Source organism: Lepisma saccharinum, chromosome 29 (genome assembly GCF_977018435.1).
Source record: "Lepisma saccharinum chromosome 29, izLepSacc3.1, whole genome shotgun sequence".
NCBI classification, from domain to species: Eukaryota; Metazoa; Arthropoda; class Insecta; order Zygentoma; family Lepismatidae; genus Lepisma; species Lepisma saccharinum.
The window spans coordinates 32426219-32444467 of NC_139257.1; the positions used below are offsets into that span (position 1 = coordinate 32426219).

Consider the following 18249-nt stretch of genomic DNA (forward strand, 5'->3'; position numbering starts at 1 on the left):
TGTGTGAACTTCTAATGGTCTGACCATCACATTACAGTAGTATGTTACTTCAACATTATTTTGGAATTTTGAGTTCATTGTATTTGCATATAGTCAACTGTTTAGTGTGTCGCAGACAACCAATATCAGCAGGTTAAGTGAATAGACTAACCTGCAGATGTCAACCTGACAATGAGATTTTCAAATAATCAACCAATCAAGTCGGGCAATATCCATGGTAACGAGTTAATTGCAGTATGAAGAAATGGACTTCTATGCATGTTATTTTATGCTTGAAAAAAACTTTGTGAGTGAGTGTACAAGGAAGGAACTTTTTATTAAGAGACTGAGTGTTTTGCTCATGACATTAGGAGTGAACAGTAAATTCCTAGCAGAAATGTGGAGGTACGTAACAAACTTACGGATATTTTAAAACAAACCACTGATCTTTTTTTAAAAAAAAAACACATATGTGGTATAGCTAAGGATAAAATACTTACGGATTAGCAATTATAAATATTCTGCACTATTTGTTAATGCATGGGATGCATTTTCAAACATTGCCCAGAAAGCCAGAATTCAGAAAATGGTGACAAAAATTAAAATTCCCACTTGAAAGCAGAGCTTCTAAACCTTTAGTTTCCTGTAGAACAATGATGGAGCTCCCTCAAAATGCAAATAGTTCCATTCAGGTGTTGATATAAATGAAGATTTAAGGTGGGCAAAACTCATACATTTCCCAAATGTCCTTTCACAGACGTCAGAACATTATCTGTGTGGGCTTGTGTTGCCATATAGAACATATTATCAAGGCGTGTACTTTCTGTTGGTGCAGCATCAATTGCTCAATTGTGGGCATTGTTATACGAGCGGGTTCATACGCTGCCATTTTCAGCTGAGTTGCAATAATGTGTGTTTCTTCCATTTGACTTTCAAAATGTGTGGGAGGAAGATGTTTATGCTGAATGATTCAATGGGTCTTATAAATACACCCAGAGAAAAAACTGACTGCCAACTCGTGCCAAAGTGCAGTTACGAAATGTGAAAAAGGATGTCAGTTGCAAATAAGCAAATAAGCCTGCATTGAAATGAAATTGCATCAGAATGTGGTATTTAACGTAAACCGAGCACAATTTGATACCTTGGAGACCAGATAAAGCATCTCAATTCTACATACTTCTCAGCTGACATTTGGGAAGATCTGACAGTTGTTCGCAAAATAGTTTGCAACAAAGTGAATGGTAGATCCTCTGCTCAGGTGTGTAACATTTGTGGCGCTTTGTCAACTAAGATGAACAAGATTTACAAGGTCAGTCAAAGAACCGTAAATACTCAGTTATTTTTATTCTGATTGTCAATACTTTGAGTACTCTCTTCACATGTCGCATCGACTCGAACTCAAGAGGCAGGCTCGTGGAGAAGACAAAGCAAAAATTGTAGCCTGAAAAATGGACATCCAGGAGAAATTCAAGTGCTCCATGGGCTGGTCGTTGGTAAGCCTCAACAAAGAGAACTGGCAACATGGCATGCATATTCTTTCAGGGTTATAAAAGTCAGCTGAAATCAAAGGCGTCAACGAGGTGTTAATCACAGGATGCAGGTCATTTTGCAAACACTTATCGTCAAGTCACAGTATTAATGTCCAAAGTTTTGGTGAATATGCATTGGAAACTGCAAAAGTTCTTGTAACAGAATATCCCCGGTATTATATAACCCCTCCCCTCCTCCCCTCCATGTGTTCACAAGATCTTGGTTCACTGTCCAGATGCCAACGAAGATCTTATGTCACATCTGCTTATCTCGTCTGATCCACTAATATGAAGCCTTTGACCTTTGCCTGTTAAGAAATCATGTACGCTACCAGAAAACATCACTCGCCTGTTCGAAATCACGGTGTCAGATGAAACCGAACAACCTGCTTGAACAGTTAAAATCTATCCTCTACTAACAGTGACAATGAAGGTTAAAGTTTATCTCAGTCGGTGTATGAACACAGTGCACTTTAAAATATATTTCATAGCGTAAGTTGGCGAAGTTCACACTATACTGTATTATGAAGGCTCACAGTAGAATGTGGAAGCTCCATACATTCATGTACTCTGCCATTTGAATTGTTTATTTCAGAAACCCCATTGACCACTTCTGGTGAAAATGATACTTGCACGAGTAGTGGTATTTGTGGTATTACTGGGACAAGAAAGTACGAGGTTTTGCTTGTGCTAAAATTAGGCTCAGATGCCTATAAAAGCTTATTGCTTAAGTGTCCTCCTCTATCAAATTTAAGATTTTTGTACACGAAAAGTTTTTGAGAAAGTACGACCCCCCTCTTAGATTGATTTGGCTACAGCTGTATCTGTCAGATTGTTATTCATAAGTTTGTTAAAAATATGTTTTCCTCGACACTGCTTTTTGGCCTAAGCCACCCACCTACACCCACTCACACCCACCTACACCCACCCACACACACCTACACACACCCACACACACCTACACACACCCACACCCACCTACACACACCTACACCCACCTACACCTATATATATTTACTTCCGGTCCACTTCTGCTTTATTTTCGGTTTAAAATTTAGAGTATTAATATGTTAACCCAAATATTTTAATTTAAAACCAGGCTCAACTCATATATCTAATACTAAGACAATGTAATATGCAGAAGTCTTCTAGAATTGCTCTGTGACTCTTTCATTTCTTACATCATAAACATATGATTTTTCACCTATAAGAATAACACTACATATGGTGTCATCAGGGAGTGTATCATGGAATTCACAAATAATTTTAATGTTTGTCCTGTCATTAACCACAACCTGTTTCCTCTTTTAGGTGTTGATGACAAACATGGGCAAAATGTTAATATAATTTTATTTTTACTGTGTATAACCTACGATTTTTGTAAAAAAAATCTTCCGAGAAAGTATGACCCCCCTCAAATTGATGTGGCTACACCTGAATTTGCAAAATTGTTGTCTATAAATTTGTTAAAAAATATGCTTTTTTTTCTCGACACTGTTTTTTGGACTAAGCTCTGAGCGACAACAACAGAGCCATCTATGTGCAAATGTCTGAACTCGGTGAACACTTGGGAACAAGTCAATTTTTTTCAATACCACATCATTTTAAACTCTCTTTGCCAGCAATATGGATTGGTAGTAAGCGTTAGACAAAGTACTTTGGAGCTGAATATGCCTTTCTTAAGACGTCGTATATTGCTAAAATATCTTTAATTCACATATTTCTCATACCGCCGTATCTTGTTCTATTAGACCTCTTCAAGAAAATCGCCAATTAGTAAAAACTAATTGAGCACAAAAGCAAAAGAGGTGCTAATAGGGCAAGCATACAGTGATATGGGAAAATGTGAATTGTCGGTTTCTTCGATTCAGATAAATGGATCGAATTGAAACTGGGATATTTTGCATTTTTTTTAATATGATAGTTAAAAAAAAACAGACATTTTGATTGGCTACGTGGTGTTTTCTGATTGGTTTAAGTAAGCAAGAGCAAAGTGCTAATTTCCCACCTTTGCTGGATTGGCAGAGGAACTGGGGGAAAGAACCTGGCTCTGCCGGGCTTCGCCAAAGTATTGATCCACAGAATCACTGACCTACAGAAGCAATATATAACACATGCTATTAGGTCATTGCTGTTTCTATGCCTGTACAGACATGCAATTGTGGTAGGTTAGTGATTCTGTAGGTCACTGCTTCTGTGGATCAATACTTATTCTACCGGCTCAGTACTGAAAGGTCGACTTTAGGTCTCACCACTGAAGTTTCCGGGTTCGAATCCCTGCATAGGAGATCTTTATAAGTGTTCTTTATCTAATTTTATTTTTATTCTCATCGTCGGGATTAGCCAAAATCGAAAGAAAGGCGACGTAAAATAACAAAATTACAAACAAGAAGATATAATAATAAGAAGAGATGCAATGCGTAACATGTAGTTTTTGAGGATTATTCTCAAGAAAGGGTACAACACACTTCCACGCGCCTGAACCCAGAACTCGGATTAGTTGGGGAGTAATCATCTGTGGGGCTCCTAATACAGCCTAGTTTTTATCATAGAATAGTTATAGGAAATTTGCCATCAGATGTAGGCCTATGTGTTGGTTTTAGATGTTGATAAGTATAGGGAAAGGATTTCAACCTCTGGAAAGAGGAAAAAAAGGTTCTGAAAATGTGATTATATTAGTGATTTTAAATTGTATTCTTGGGGTCATGTACACACTTGAATTTTGTATTTTTGCCCGAGAAAATTTATATATAAATACCAGAGCTGAAAAAAAAATATTATAACTATTATTTTTTAAGTTACATTCTATCAATTATTGTAAGTTTAAAAGTGTTGTTTTTCTAGTAAATAGAATCTTATTAAATTTTGAGTTGATTGTGAGTTTTGTATTTTTCCCCGAGAAAATGTATATATAAATACCGAGAAACTTCTATTTAAATAATATTTTGTAAAAATGACAACTTGTATAACCGACTTACCACTTGAACTGCTGTACAAGATTTTTGAGTACACAGTCGACGGAGGTGAGGATGTTGCGAGGCTTGTTGAGTTAAGCAAAATAGTGCCTGAATTTCGTCCACCGTGCGAGATGATTTTTATGGACAATCTTCGCAAAATAAGTGGTATTAAAAAGTTGCAGAATCCAGATTCTCTTTTTCGGGCTGCAGGCAAAAAGTTGGCTGATAGGATGGACGAGCTTCATGAAGCGAGGGAAGGAAGGAGACGATATACGTACGATTGGTATGAGTCAAACACGGAAACAGACAACATTATTACACAACTTATCGCATTCACTGAGGTGCGAACTTTTTTTCTAACCTGACATGATATATAAATAAAATACTATTACTAACAAGGAGATAAATGGATTAACTTTTGCAGGCAACCAAATCTCATGAAATATTGATAAAAGATATTAACAAATGAAAATTATATTAAAGAGGAAATAAAATAAAAAGTAGGCTTAATTCAGGAAATGCATGTTACTTCTCTCTAAGAAATTAAAAGTTAAAATATACAAAACAGTAATTCTGCCTGTAGTATTATATGGATGTGAAACTTGGTCTATTATATTAAAAGAGGAACATAAATTGAGAGTATTTGAAAATAAAATTGTTAAGAAAAAATTTGGACCTAAAAGGGATGAGAAAATAGGTTAGTGGAGAAGGTTACATAATTTAGAATTACATAATTTATATTTATGTCCAGATATTATTAGAACAATTAAATAAAGAAGACTTAAGTGGACAGACTATGTGATACAAAACCCGAATGGGAGAAGAAAGAGGAATTTACAAGATTCTTGTTGGGAGACCTGTAGGAAGGCTAAGACGAAGATAGAAGGACAATATTTAGATGGACCTAAAAGAAATTGCTAGGGATGGTTAAAAATATATAGATTTTTCTCAAGATATGGCCTATATTGCTGCAGCTACGAACCTTTGGATTTAAGAAAATTAGAGAATTAATTAATTAATTAATTATGAAATCACATGGCATTATAAAAAAAATACAATCTCTGGCAAAAAACGAACTTTTTAAAAATGAAATTTATTTTTACATAATGAACCTTAATTTATACAATTATACATTTTTTTTAATCTGCAATATTTAAATTAAACGAACTTAAATAAGAATTGAGAATACATATATAATAATATAGAATTAACAGTTAAATAATATATAAACTAAGAAAAAAAGAAGCAAGGGTTCACATAACCTAATAGAAATAGACTTAGGTGGTTAAAGAACAGCATGTTTAGAAGTAACAAAAAAAAAGAGATTACTTGAAAAGTAAAATCGACGCAATTGAAATAAAAGTATCAGAGGTGCAAATAAATTTATAAAGGCGTAGCAACCTAAAGTAAACTTCATGAAAAATGGCTGACTATTTTAAATAGATGGAAGAATTGCTTTAATGACTTTTTAAATGTTCATGTAGGAGATAAATCAGAAATAAATGAAGCAGAACCTATAGTTCCAGAAACTAACTTGATTGAAGTTAAAGATGCTAAAAAGATAAATTATTCGAATTTGGAATACCTAAGAATCTTTTTAATATGTCTGACAAAATGTACAATTCATGATATATTATATAAGAAAGATGCATCATATCTATTGCTCTTTAATTTTGCCTTAGAATATGCTATTAGGAAGGTAAAAGAAACTAACGAAGTACTGTGACTCAACTGCAGATGATGTAAATATAATTAAGAATGCTAAAATATTTTTTAAAGCAAGTAAGAAAGTTAGTAAAGAGAAAAGTATAGGTCGAAACTAATTTGTTTAATTTAGTTTTTAAATTTAAGTAATATTCATAAATGAAAATGATAATAAAGAAGAAATGAAAAAAGAAAGCTTAATGCATGTTATTTTTCTCTGTCTTCTCGTGTAATATCTAAGAAACTAAAAGTTAAAATATACAATAACAGTAATTTTGCCTGTGGATGCGAAAACTTGATCTCTTGAAGATAAATTGAGGTGTATTTGAAAATAAAATTTTTAGGAAAATATTTTAGCCTTAAAGGGATGAAGAAACAAGTGAATGGAGAAGGTTACATAATTTAGAAGTACATAATTTATGTTAATTTCCAAGTATTATTAGATTGATGATTAAATCACGAATACTTAGGTGGGTACGAATGAGAAAGGAATAAAGGAGATCTTATAGGAATCTTGTTAGGAAACCTGATGGTAAAGGACCAAAACGAAGATGGAGATGGACCTAAAAAAAATCTGTAAAGATTGGAATAGAATATATATAAATTTTGCTCAGGATAAGGACAAATTGAACTGTATTCACGAATTTTCAGAATCAAGAGGGCTAGAGAATTAATTAATTAATAAATATTTAATGTAATAAAGGTAGTAACATGGAATTCTTATTGAGAAGAGAATTTCTACAAAACTTATTTTCCTCGTACGTTTACTAATAGCAGTTACATTGGACATGTTTGACTAATCGGGAACGTACTGTCATCCTATCAGCCAACTTTTTGCCTGCAGCCCGAAAAAGAGAATCTGGATTCTGAAAGTTTTTAATACCACTTATTTTGCGAAGATTGTCCATAAAAATCATCTCGCACGGTGGACGAAATTCAGGCACTATTTTGCTTAACTCAACAAGCCTCGCAACATCCTCACCTCCGTCGGCTGTGTACTCAAAAATCTTGTACAGCAGTTCAAGTGGTAAGTCGGTTATACAAGTTGTCATTTTTACAAAATATTATTTAAATAGAAGTTTCTCGGTATTTATATATACATTTTCTCGGGGAAAAATACAAAACTCACAATCAACTCAAAATTTAATAAGATTCTATTTACTAGAAAAAACAACACTTTTAAACTTACAATAATTGATAGAATGTAACTTAAAAAATAATAGTTATAATATTTTTTTTCAGCTCTGGTATTTATATATAAATTTTCTCGGGAAAAAATACAAAATTCAAGTGTGTAAATGACCCCAAGAATACAATTTAAAATCACTAATATAATCACATTTTCAGAACCTTTTTTTCCTCTTTCCAGAGGTTGAAATCCTTTCCCTATACTTATCAACATCTAAAACCAACACATAGGCCTACATCTGATGGCAAATTTCCTATAACTATTCTATGATAAAAACTAGGCTGTATTAGGAGCCCCACAGATGATTACTCCCCAACTAATCCGAGTTCTGGGTTCAGGCGCGTGGAAGTGTGTTGTACCCTTTCTTGAGAATAATCCTCAAAAACTACATGTTACGCATTGCATCTCTTCTTATTATTATATCTTCTTGTTTGTAATTTTGTTATTTTACGTCGCCTTTCTTTCGATTTTGGCTAATCCCGACGATGAGAATAAAAATAAAATTAGATAAAGAACACTTATAAAGATCTCCTATGCAGGGATTCGAACCCGGAAACTTCAGTGGTGAGACCTAAAGTCGACCTTTCAGTACTGAGCCGGTAGAATAAGTATTGATCCACAGAAGCAGTGACCTACAGAATCACTAACCTACCACAATTGCATGTCTGTACAGGCATAGAAACAGCAATGACCTAATAGCGTGTGTTATATATTGCTTCTGTAGGTCAGTGATTCTGTGGATCAATACTTTGGCGAAGCCCGGCAGAGCCAGGTTCTTTCCCCCAGTTCCTCTGCCAATCCAGCAAAGGTGGGAAATTAGCACTTTGCTCTTGCTTACTTAAACCAATCAGAAAACACCACGTAGCCAATCAAAATCTCTGTTTTTTTTTAACTATCATATTAAAAAAATGCAAAATATCCCAGTTTCAATTCGATCCATTTATCTGAATCGAAGAAACCGACAATTCACATTTTCCCATATCACTGTATGCTTGCCCTATTAGCACCTCTTTTGCTTTTGTGCTCAATTAGTTTTTACTAATTGGCGATTTTCTTGAAGAGGTCTAATAGAACAAGATACGGCGGTATGAGAAATATGTGAATTAAAGATATTTTAGCAATATACGACGTCTTAAGAAAGGCATATTCAGCTCCAAAGTACTTTGTCTAACGCTTACTACCAATCCATATTGCTGGCAAAGAGAGTTTAAAATGATGTGGTATTGAAAAAAGTTGACTTGTTCCCAAGTGTTCACAGAGTTCAGACATTTGCACATAGATGGCTCTGTTGTTGTCGCTCAGAGCTTAGGCCAAAAAACAGTGTCGAGGAAAAAAAAAAGCATATTTTTTAACAAATTTATAGACAACAATTTAGCAAATTCAGGTGTAGCCACATCAATTTGAGGGGGTCATACTTTCTCGGAAGATTTTTTTTACAAAAATCGTAGGTTATACACAGTAAAAATAAAATTATATTAACATTTTGCCCATGTTTGTCATCAACACCTAAAAAAGGAAACAGGTTGTGGTTAATGACAGGACAAACATTAAAATTATTTGTGAATTCCATGATACACTCCCTGATGACACCATATGTAGTGTTATTCTTATAGGTGAAAAATCATATGTTTATGATGTAAGAAATGAAAGAGTCACAGAGCAATTCTAGAAGACTTCTGCATATTACATTGTCTTAGTATTAGATATATGAGTTGAGCCTGGTTTTAAATTAAAATATTTGGGTTAACATATTAATACTCTAAATTTTAAACCGAAAATAAAGCAGAAGTGGACCGGAAGTAAATATATATAGGTGTAGGTGGGTGTAGGTGGGTGTAGGTGGGTGTGTGTGTGTGTGGGTGGGTGTGAGTGGGTGTAGGTGGGTGTAGGTGTGTGTGGGTGTGTGTAGGTGTGTGTGGGTGTGTGTAGGTGTGTGTGGGTGGGTGTAGGTGGGTGTAGGTGGGTGTGGGTGGGTGTAGTTGGGTGAATGTGGGTGTGGGTGGGTGTGGGTGGGTGTGGGTGGGTGTGAGTGGGTGTAGGTGGGTGGCTTAGGCCAAAAACAGTGTCGAGAAAACATATTTTTAACAAACTAATGAATAACAATCTGACAGATACAGCTGTAGCCAAATCAATCTAAGAGGTGGGTCGTACTTTCTCAAAAACTTTTCTTGTACAAAAATCTTAAATTTGATAGAGGAGGACACTTAAGCCATAAGCTTTTATAGGCATCTTAGCCTAATTTTAGCACAGGCAAGACCTCGTACTTTCTCGTCCCAGTAATACCACAAATACCACTACTTGCACGGTTTGATATAGCCCTTGCCAAGATGCATATTAAGTACATGGTCACATGATGAATTTCTGCATCACATGATGCACCTTTTTGAAATAAACTATTCACTTCCTCCAGGTACCCATTTATTTGATGCTGTCTACACCTCAGAGCCACTTTTAAGCAGGAACAGGGCCGGGATAATTCCGACCTTAGCTCACGCACCCTGAGAATCAAAGGGAGATAATCCAGTTATTAATCAGATGCCCTATTGACTACACAACTGCAGCTCTATCTCGTAGTGTGATCACGTAAACAAGCACAAGATTTAACTGATTTTATGTAATATTGCAAACTGCTGTTTCTATCGGTACATGACGACAGAGAATAAATTATACAAATAATGTTACTTTATTATTTTTGCACTGTCATCATGTAAATAATTACATAATTTAAATCATGTTTGTTCTTTATGTATTATATTCTATTAGAAATAAAGAAAACAGAAAATCTCTATTCACCCAGCGACATTTCTGTCCCCATTTTTTGAATTCTGGGCCACTGTGCACTGGTAAGAATATCAAAACTGATATTTGCTTTGGAGAGAAAATATAGTCTCCAACTTGACATCAGATATCAGTTGAAACTGTTAGGAGTATCTGCATGGGTAATAGTGGGAATTTGAAGAAGCATCTGTAATGGCAATGGTGGGAATTTGAAGAAGTCACTGCAAATGGCAATGGTGAGAATTTGAAGTATCTGCAATGGCAACGGTGAGAATTTGAAGAAGTAACTGCAATGGCAATGGTGAGAATTTGAAGAAGTATCTGTAATGGAAATGGTGAGAATTTGATTGATATTGATTGATATGTTGTTTTAAGTCCACTTTATGCACAGTAAGGCTAATCGAGACTGGACCTACAGTTTAAAGTGGGATCCAAACCACTTGTGCCTCTACCGGGTATCAAACCTGTGACCCCTTGAGTACAAGGTGGGTGATAATTTGAAGTAACTGCAGTGGCAATGGAGAGAATTTCAAGAAGTATCTGCAATGGAAATTGTGAGAATTTGAAGAAGTATCTGCAATGGCGATGGTGAAAATTTGAAGTAACTGCACTGGAATTGGTGGGAATTTGAAGAAATAACTGCAATGGAATTATTGGGAATTTGAAGAAGTATCTGAAATGGTAATGGTGAGAATTTGAAGATGTATCTGCAATGGCAATGGTGGGAATTTCAAAGAGTATTTCCATTGGCAATGGGAGAAATTAGAAAGAGTGCATCCACTGGCATTGGTGGGAATTTCATTGAGTATTTCCACAGCAATGTCAGAAATTGGAAAGGGTATATCCACTTTCATTGATGGAAATTGGAAAAAGTATCTGCATTGGCAATGGTGAGAATTTGAAGAAGTATCTGCAATGAAAATGGTGAGTATTTGAAGAAGTATCTGCAATTGCAATGGTGAGAATTGAAGAAGTATCTGCAATGGCGATACTGAGAATTTGAGATTGTGGAAATTTGAAAGAGCATTTCCACTGGCATTGGTGGGAATGGGAAACAGTAGCTGCATTGGCAATGGTGAGAGTTGAATAAGTATCTGCAATGACAATGGTGATAATTTGAAGAATTATCTGCAATAGTGATAATTTGTAGTAGTAACTGCAATGGGAATAGTGAGAATTTGAAGAAGTAACTGCAATGGCGATGGTGAGAATTTGAAGACTTATCTGGAATGGCAATGGTGTGAGTTTGAAGAAGTATCTGAAATAGCAATGGAGAGAAATTGAAGAAGTACCAGCAATGACAATTGTGAGAATTTGAAGAAGTGCCTACAATAGCAATGGTGAGAATTTGAAGAGGTAACTGCAATGCCGATAGTGAGATTTTGAGGAAGTATCTGCATTGACAAAGGTGAGAATTTGAAGTATCTGCAATGATAATGGTGAGAATTTGAAGAAGTATCTGAAATGGAAATGGTGAGAATTTGATTGATATTGATTGATATGTTGTTTTAAGTCCACTTTATGCACAGTAAGGCTAATCAGGACTGGACCTACAGTTTAAAGTGGGATCCGAACCACTTGTGTCTCCACCAAGTATCGAACACGTGACCCCTTGATTACAAGGCGGGTGAGAATTTGAAGTAACTGCAATGGAGATAGTGGGAATTTTAAGGAGTACCTGCAATGGCAATGGTGAGAATTTGAAGAAGTACCTTCATTGGCAATGGTGAGAGTTTGAAGAAGTACCTGCATTGGCAATGGTGAGTGTTGGAAGAAGTACTTGCATTGGCAATGGTGAGAGATTGAAGAAGTACAATGACAATGGTGAGAACTTGAAGAAGTATCTGCATTGGCAATGGTGAGAGTTTGAAGTGGTGCAGAACATACTGCAACAATGAGGTTTCCAGGTGTTCAAGCACCCACCTTATTTTCCTGACATGAGTCCCTGCAACTTTGATTTGTTTCCCAAGATGAAGGAACCGCTGAGGTGGAAATGCTTTACAGACTTCCCGAGCATCATTTAGGCCACAGGGCAGTCTCTGTGCACACTGGCATGAACAGGAGCTATCAATTGCATCCAATGACTGCCAGATGTTTGAAAACGTGTTCACACAGCAGCTGGAGATTACATTGAAGGATTGTAAATGATTCCTGGTATGTATCATATTTCATGTCTCATTCTCTACATGTTGCCACTACAAGAAAAATGGCCCTTGTATATTGGTGGGAACTGGTAAGAAGTATTCATATCACTATCAGTAGGACTAGTAAGAGTACCAACATTGGTACTTGCATCAGGTCAAAGTGGTATAGTATTGCTCAATCTTAAATACCCATATCCTACCCATGATCAAGGGATACTTTAAACAAAATTATTTTAGCAGGAAATTCAACATGTGCATTAGAGACCCAATTTGGCAAATAATAAACATAACTTTCATTAAAGAGTGATTACATCTACAACTTAGTGGAAAATTATGAAAATTGTGACTCAATATTCAATCAATTGAGCAAAAAAGTCAATCAATAACAATGGCTTCAGCACAATTTCCGCAATTGAAAAGATGTGGAAATAATGGTGATGCCAGAAGTTTGCTTGGTGGCTTTGCAGTTAAATAACTGCACTATAGTGGAACCACTGGCAAAAAAGCCTGCATAGACCAGTAACTCCTGTACATTGTCCTCCTGCATGGAGGGGAGGGTACAGTGGAGCATGCACCCTTATGGCCCGAGTTGAACCAATGGACTTTGAATGAAGGTTAATTTCCTTGTGATCGCTCTGTACATGACAAAATTAAATTTAAACCCTTGCTGAGCTAAAAAATTCATATATTTATATTATTATTATATATATTATATGAGCTATATTATACTACTTGTTTATTATAATGATTCGGTTGAAATTACCTGCCTAGATTTGAAGTCTTTCTCCACTGGGTCATTCATGTAGAAGTGAAAAACTTTGTTGCACATCTCAAACCAGATGCTAGCCTGTGGAATCTGGAAAATGAGACAACAGCATTGCAACCAGAATATTTACAAGACAAAAGTAAATAATATAAGTTTTAGATGTGTTGGATATTTACACTCATCTTTTCGCGAAGGGAAAGACCCTTATCGAAAATTTACACCAACTTGTTAAAATATTCAAGGAAATAAAACATTTGTTTTGAAACCTACATGGGATAAACACAGGAAAACATTCAATGATGTGGGTATTAATGAAAGTGAACTACGAGATGTTGGCAATAACCAGTTTGTGTAATAATAATAATTTAAAGAATTGTTGTCTATGACTGAAGACTGCATAGAAGCACCCTTAGCATTGAAGGCTCAGGGTATGGCAGACTTCTGGAAAGTCAGAACACTCAACTAAAATATGTTGTAAACTCAAAAGGACATAAGACACATACCATGGAAGATTCTGACCATGCAACAAGTATGAGAAAAATGGCAGTGACATATTGAGAGACACATGGCACATGAAAAAGATTTGCATAGTTTGATTGTGAGCTTGATGGATAATAATTTATCCCTTTACTCTAAGTTCCAGGGCAACTGTGATTTTAATACTGGGGACACAATGTGTGCAATTTCTCCTATACCTTTACTCTCCTCATGTTTTATTAATATATTTCCCACCACTGAATATGAAGGTGCATTAGGAAATTTGGCAATAAAAATAAGGTATGGGTTTATTAGTTTTTAGTCTATCTCAAGTAGTAATAATTTATACAGGGTGGTGCATATTGTATCTACCAATTTCAGTTGATAACCCTGTCTAAAACTAGCTCTGCATGCAGAGGAATCTCCCATGCTCAGCAGGGAGTGGCAAAGCTCATGGAATGTTGGCTACTTCAAACATATATTGCAGAGGAGGCATTCAAACAAACTGGTTCCATTCAGAAAATGCGGCAGGCTCTCAATGATGATCCACAATCAAACTATCAGAGTAGCAACATGATGAGGTGGGTCACTAATGGAGAGCCGACAGCAGTGGGCAAAATCAGAGGTTTCGAGGTCAGAGAAGCACCAGTATGCCAGGAAATACAAAGCTGTCACTGTGTCATCTGAATGGAACCTGTTCAGATGATGGTAGAGAAATTGCTAGGCTTGCTCTTGCCCGCGCATGCATGCCTTCATTCCGACAAGGTTAAAAACTGACATTGGTAGATATAATATGTGCTACCCTGTACATTTTCGAGCATTGAGTATTCCATTCCACATCTATCTTTTTTTTTTTTTTTTTTTTTCAGATTCACAGTTCAACTGACATTCTAATAGCAACTAAATACATATGTATATTCACCTCAAAAAAAGAAGGTACAGCATGTCTTCCCACATTATCGTCGAAGCCTTTTGAAAAAGCCTGGTCAATGTGCTGCTGCAGAAACTTCTTAAAGCTGTGATCTGTATGAGAAACACAATATGTAAATTAATAAAAGCCACTAGAAGATATATGGAACTTTGCCAATACAAAGTTATCAATATAAAGGATCAAGCAGCATATACTGTACTAATTTGATACATTATCAGATTTTTCAGTAAAATCACCAATTTATATGAAAAAATACGTATGATCAGACTGATTATTTTTGGCTTTCCTTTAGATAAACTGCACATTCAGACATTGGTGTAAAATTCATATGTACAGGAATTTTACTTGTACGGGCAACAACAAAGACTTGTGGAAGCAACTTCGTTGGTAAAAATTATATTTTTTTAGTGGTGCTTTTCAGGCAGCTTTACCTAATCATGATGATGAGGCTAACAATGACACATACGTCAAAGAAATGCCCACAACCAGACCAGGACTCAAACCTAGGACCTTCGGTGGCAAGACCATGAGTTGACCACTCATCACACCTGGCCGATTAGGTAAAATCAATAGCAATGTTATCAATAAACTCTGACACACCATTATCTGCTGACAATCAATACATAGTATAACACCATTAAGCCTTGTTTCCATGATTATGAAAAAATAAATATGCTGACCAAGGCAGTAATTTATTTTATTAAAAACATAAACTAAACGTAACATTTCAACCTTCTAGCAAGGTCTTCTTCAGACTCTGTATCAAGTACAAAAGTAACAAGATACAAAAACAGGGCATTATATATACACACAAAACATTACTCCCTCCAGACTAATAGAAAGTTGTTCTGGAACTTTCTAGCAGGTGGCTTTCACTTGTGAACTGTACATTCACCTAAAAGGCTAAACATATTTACTTCCATATAGAATGTGGTTGGGCTTTATATCTCACGCTTTTTTCCTTCATTTTCTTCCTTCTCCTCTCCTCTTTCTCTCTTGTCCTTTCCACTCTTTCTAACACCTTCTTCCATTCTTTGTTTAACTTCAGTCCCCCATTCCAGTTCATTGTGTCTTCTTCACCTTTCTTCTCCATTTCCTTGGCTTCCTTCCATTTTCTCACTAGCAGGACATGACATAGAGTGAGATGAGGCTAAGCAGATAGGAAGGGAGAAGAGAATGCTAGTGAGAAAATGGAAGGAAGCCAAGGAAATAGAGAAGAAAGGTGAAGAAGACACAATGAACTGGAATGGGGGACTGAAGTTAAACAAAGAATGGAAGAAGGTGTTAGAAAGAGTTAACACCTTCTTCCATTCTTTGTTTAACTTCAGTCCCCCATTCCAGTTCTTCTCCCTTCCTATCTGCTTAGCCTCATCCCACTCTATGTCATGTCCTTCTAGTGAGAAAATGGAAGGAAGCCAAGGAAATAGAGAAGAAAGGTGAAGAAGACACAATGAACTGGAACGAGAGAAAGAGGAGAAGGAAGAAAATAAAGGAAAAAAAAGCGTGAGATATAAAGCCCAACCACATTCTATATGGAAGTAAATATGTTTAGCCTTTTAGGTGAAAGTACAGTTCACAAGTGAAAGCCACCTGCTAGAAAGTTCCAGAACAACTTTCTATTAGTCTGGAGGGAGTAATGTTTTGTGTGTGTATATATATAATGCCCTGTTTTTGTATCTTGTTACTTTTGTACTTGGTGCAGAGTCTGAAGAAGACCTTGCTAGAAGGTTGAAACGTTACGTTTAGTTTATGTTTTTAATAAAATAAATTACTGCCTTGGTCAGCATATTTATTTTTTCTCAATACATAGATACATTATTTTTCTCTTTTGCGTGTGAAATTCAGGAATCTTGCTTCAATTTTTTCTTTGTATTTAAGTCACATTTTGGTAATTTTTTTCAGTCCGTACTTAACAGAGTGGTCACAAAGTGGGCATGATCCCCTTTCTTTTTGATGCTATGATGGTTATGGTTGAATGCTTGATACAGACACATACTTGATGGTTTAAGAGTCCAGGCCATCGGTAAGGAGACAGTCATTTTCATAGCACAGCTGAATTTTGCCCCATGTTCTGGCAGATGTTTTGTGGAGATAATCTGGGGTTACATGCGTGAAGGCATCGCCTACAGCTGCTCATAATTTTAGTGTTGTGCGATATCAGTTATTTCTCACACTGTCATTGATGAACCAGCCGAAGTGAGGTCGGGACTTCTTGGAGGATAGGCTAAGGGAGCTTGGTAATCTTCAGGACCTCTTCCACAATCCGGGAAAGGTCTTATTCAGGTAATGGCACATTTGCAACCTGAAGTGTGTCAGAACATGGCACAGAATTCTTCTTGACTACGAAGATGACAGTCTCTATACCGATATTCTGGACTCTTAAACCATGAGATGTGTGTGCATATCAAGCATTCAACCATAACCATCCTAGTGTAAAAAAAAAGGGGGGAGGGTATGCCCACTCTGACCCCACTGTACAGCTTAATCACAAATGCAGAATAAGAAATGTCTCACTCAAGAAGGCCGCGGTGGCTCAGTCGGTAACGCGTCTGACTACCATGCTCAAGGTCCTGGGTTCGATCCCCGGCCGGTTCAAATCCGGGAACTTTTCTAACGATGGAAGCGGCCCCGGCACCCACCCAGCGTCGAATAACATGGGTACCTGGGGGAAACCCTGGGGGGTAAAGGCAGTCAGGGGCGTGATGCTGATCACATCACCCCACTCACGACCGGATCAAGAAAGTGTGGGGCGTTACCCCCACACCCCCTATACGCCTTCATGGCGTGGTGCTATGCACAGGGGAACACTTTACTTTACTCACTCAAGAAAACCTTCAACATAAACCAAGCCAACTCTGTTTCACAGTGCAGCCTTGTACACTTCCCTTCAGATGAAACTGGCATATTAAGACAGGGTTAAAGTGTTGAAAGAGAGTACCATTTTTTCTGAACAGGAGTGTATGCTGGTATATCATAGCCCACTCTGTGCTTTTATCCTTACCTGCAGCTTCAGATGCTGGCATAGATGGTATGAATTCAGAATTATCTTCAACTCTGTTCTGGTCTAGGCCTGAAACAAGTGAAGCTTATGAAATACTCAGCATTTATACACACTCACACATGTGTACAACATGCTCAATAACACAAAGCAAAAAAATCACAGGTAAATTGGTAACATTACATAATATTGACATATCTGAAATTACTTTTTCAGTATTATGAAACAACAATCAGTTTCTTGTGCTTCAGATAGAGAGTGATATATTTCTAGAGCAAATTTCATACAAAATGTATTAGCAAAGTGGAACCTCAATTTTATATTTTCAGGGAACACAGATGCAAAAATTTTAAATGCAGGAAAGTGTAAAATCTGGGAGAATTTTATAACATTTTGTTCAATGAAAAAAAATACTAATGTGTGACAATATAAAAGTATAAAATCAGCAAACCTAAAATTGGGATTCGACTGTCTACTTTTCTAAAGGTCAATCAGCACAAAAATATTCTAATACTGTCCCTGAAAGTGTAAATTGAAGAAACACATCATACTACACAGCAGTGAGTCAAATATCATACAGGTTTACTCCATTGCAACTAACTGATATGATAGACTTAGCTGAACTGCCCATTGCTATCAAAGTGTAATTCATTTATTTTATCATGGTGTTATTTGTGAAGTATTTTAGTACTAAATATAGAAAATGGTTAAGGAAAAATCATATTTTAAAATAAAGGTAACATTTCAGTCTGAAAGCTCCCTCAAATATTTAAAAATGTTCATGGAAGTATTCCATT

General features: G+C 36.2%; 1 protein-coding gene across 2 annotated transcripts in view; it reads right to left on the reverse strand.

Moving 5' to 3' along the window:
- Window positions 1–18249, reverse strand: part of LOC145981311 (nonsense-mediated mRNA decay factor SMG8) — a 112880-nt gene that overhangs the window by 43927 nt on the left and 50704 nt on the right. For both annotated transcript variants that reach the window (XM_083114510.1, XM_083114509.1), the window contains exons 8-10: window positions 17456–17524; window positions 14446–14546; window positions 13044–13136 (exon numbers count right to left, since the gene is read on the reverse strand). In XM_083114510.1, the coding sequence (XP_082970636.1) occupies window positions 13044–13136; window positions 14446–14546; window positions 17456–17524 (263 nt within the window). The remainder of the gene's footprint in view (window positions 1–13043; window positions 13137–14445; window positions 14547–17455; window positions 17525–18249) is intronic.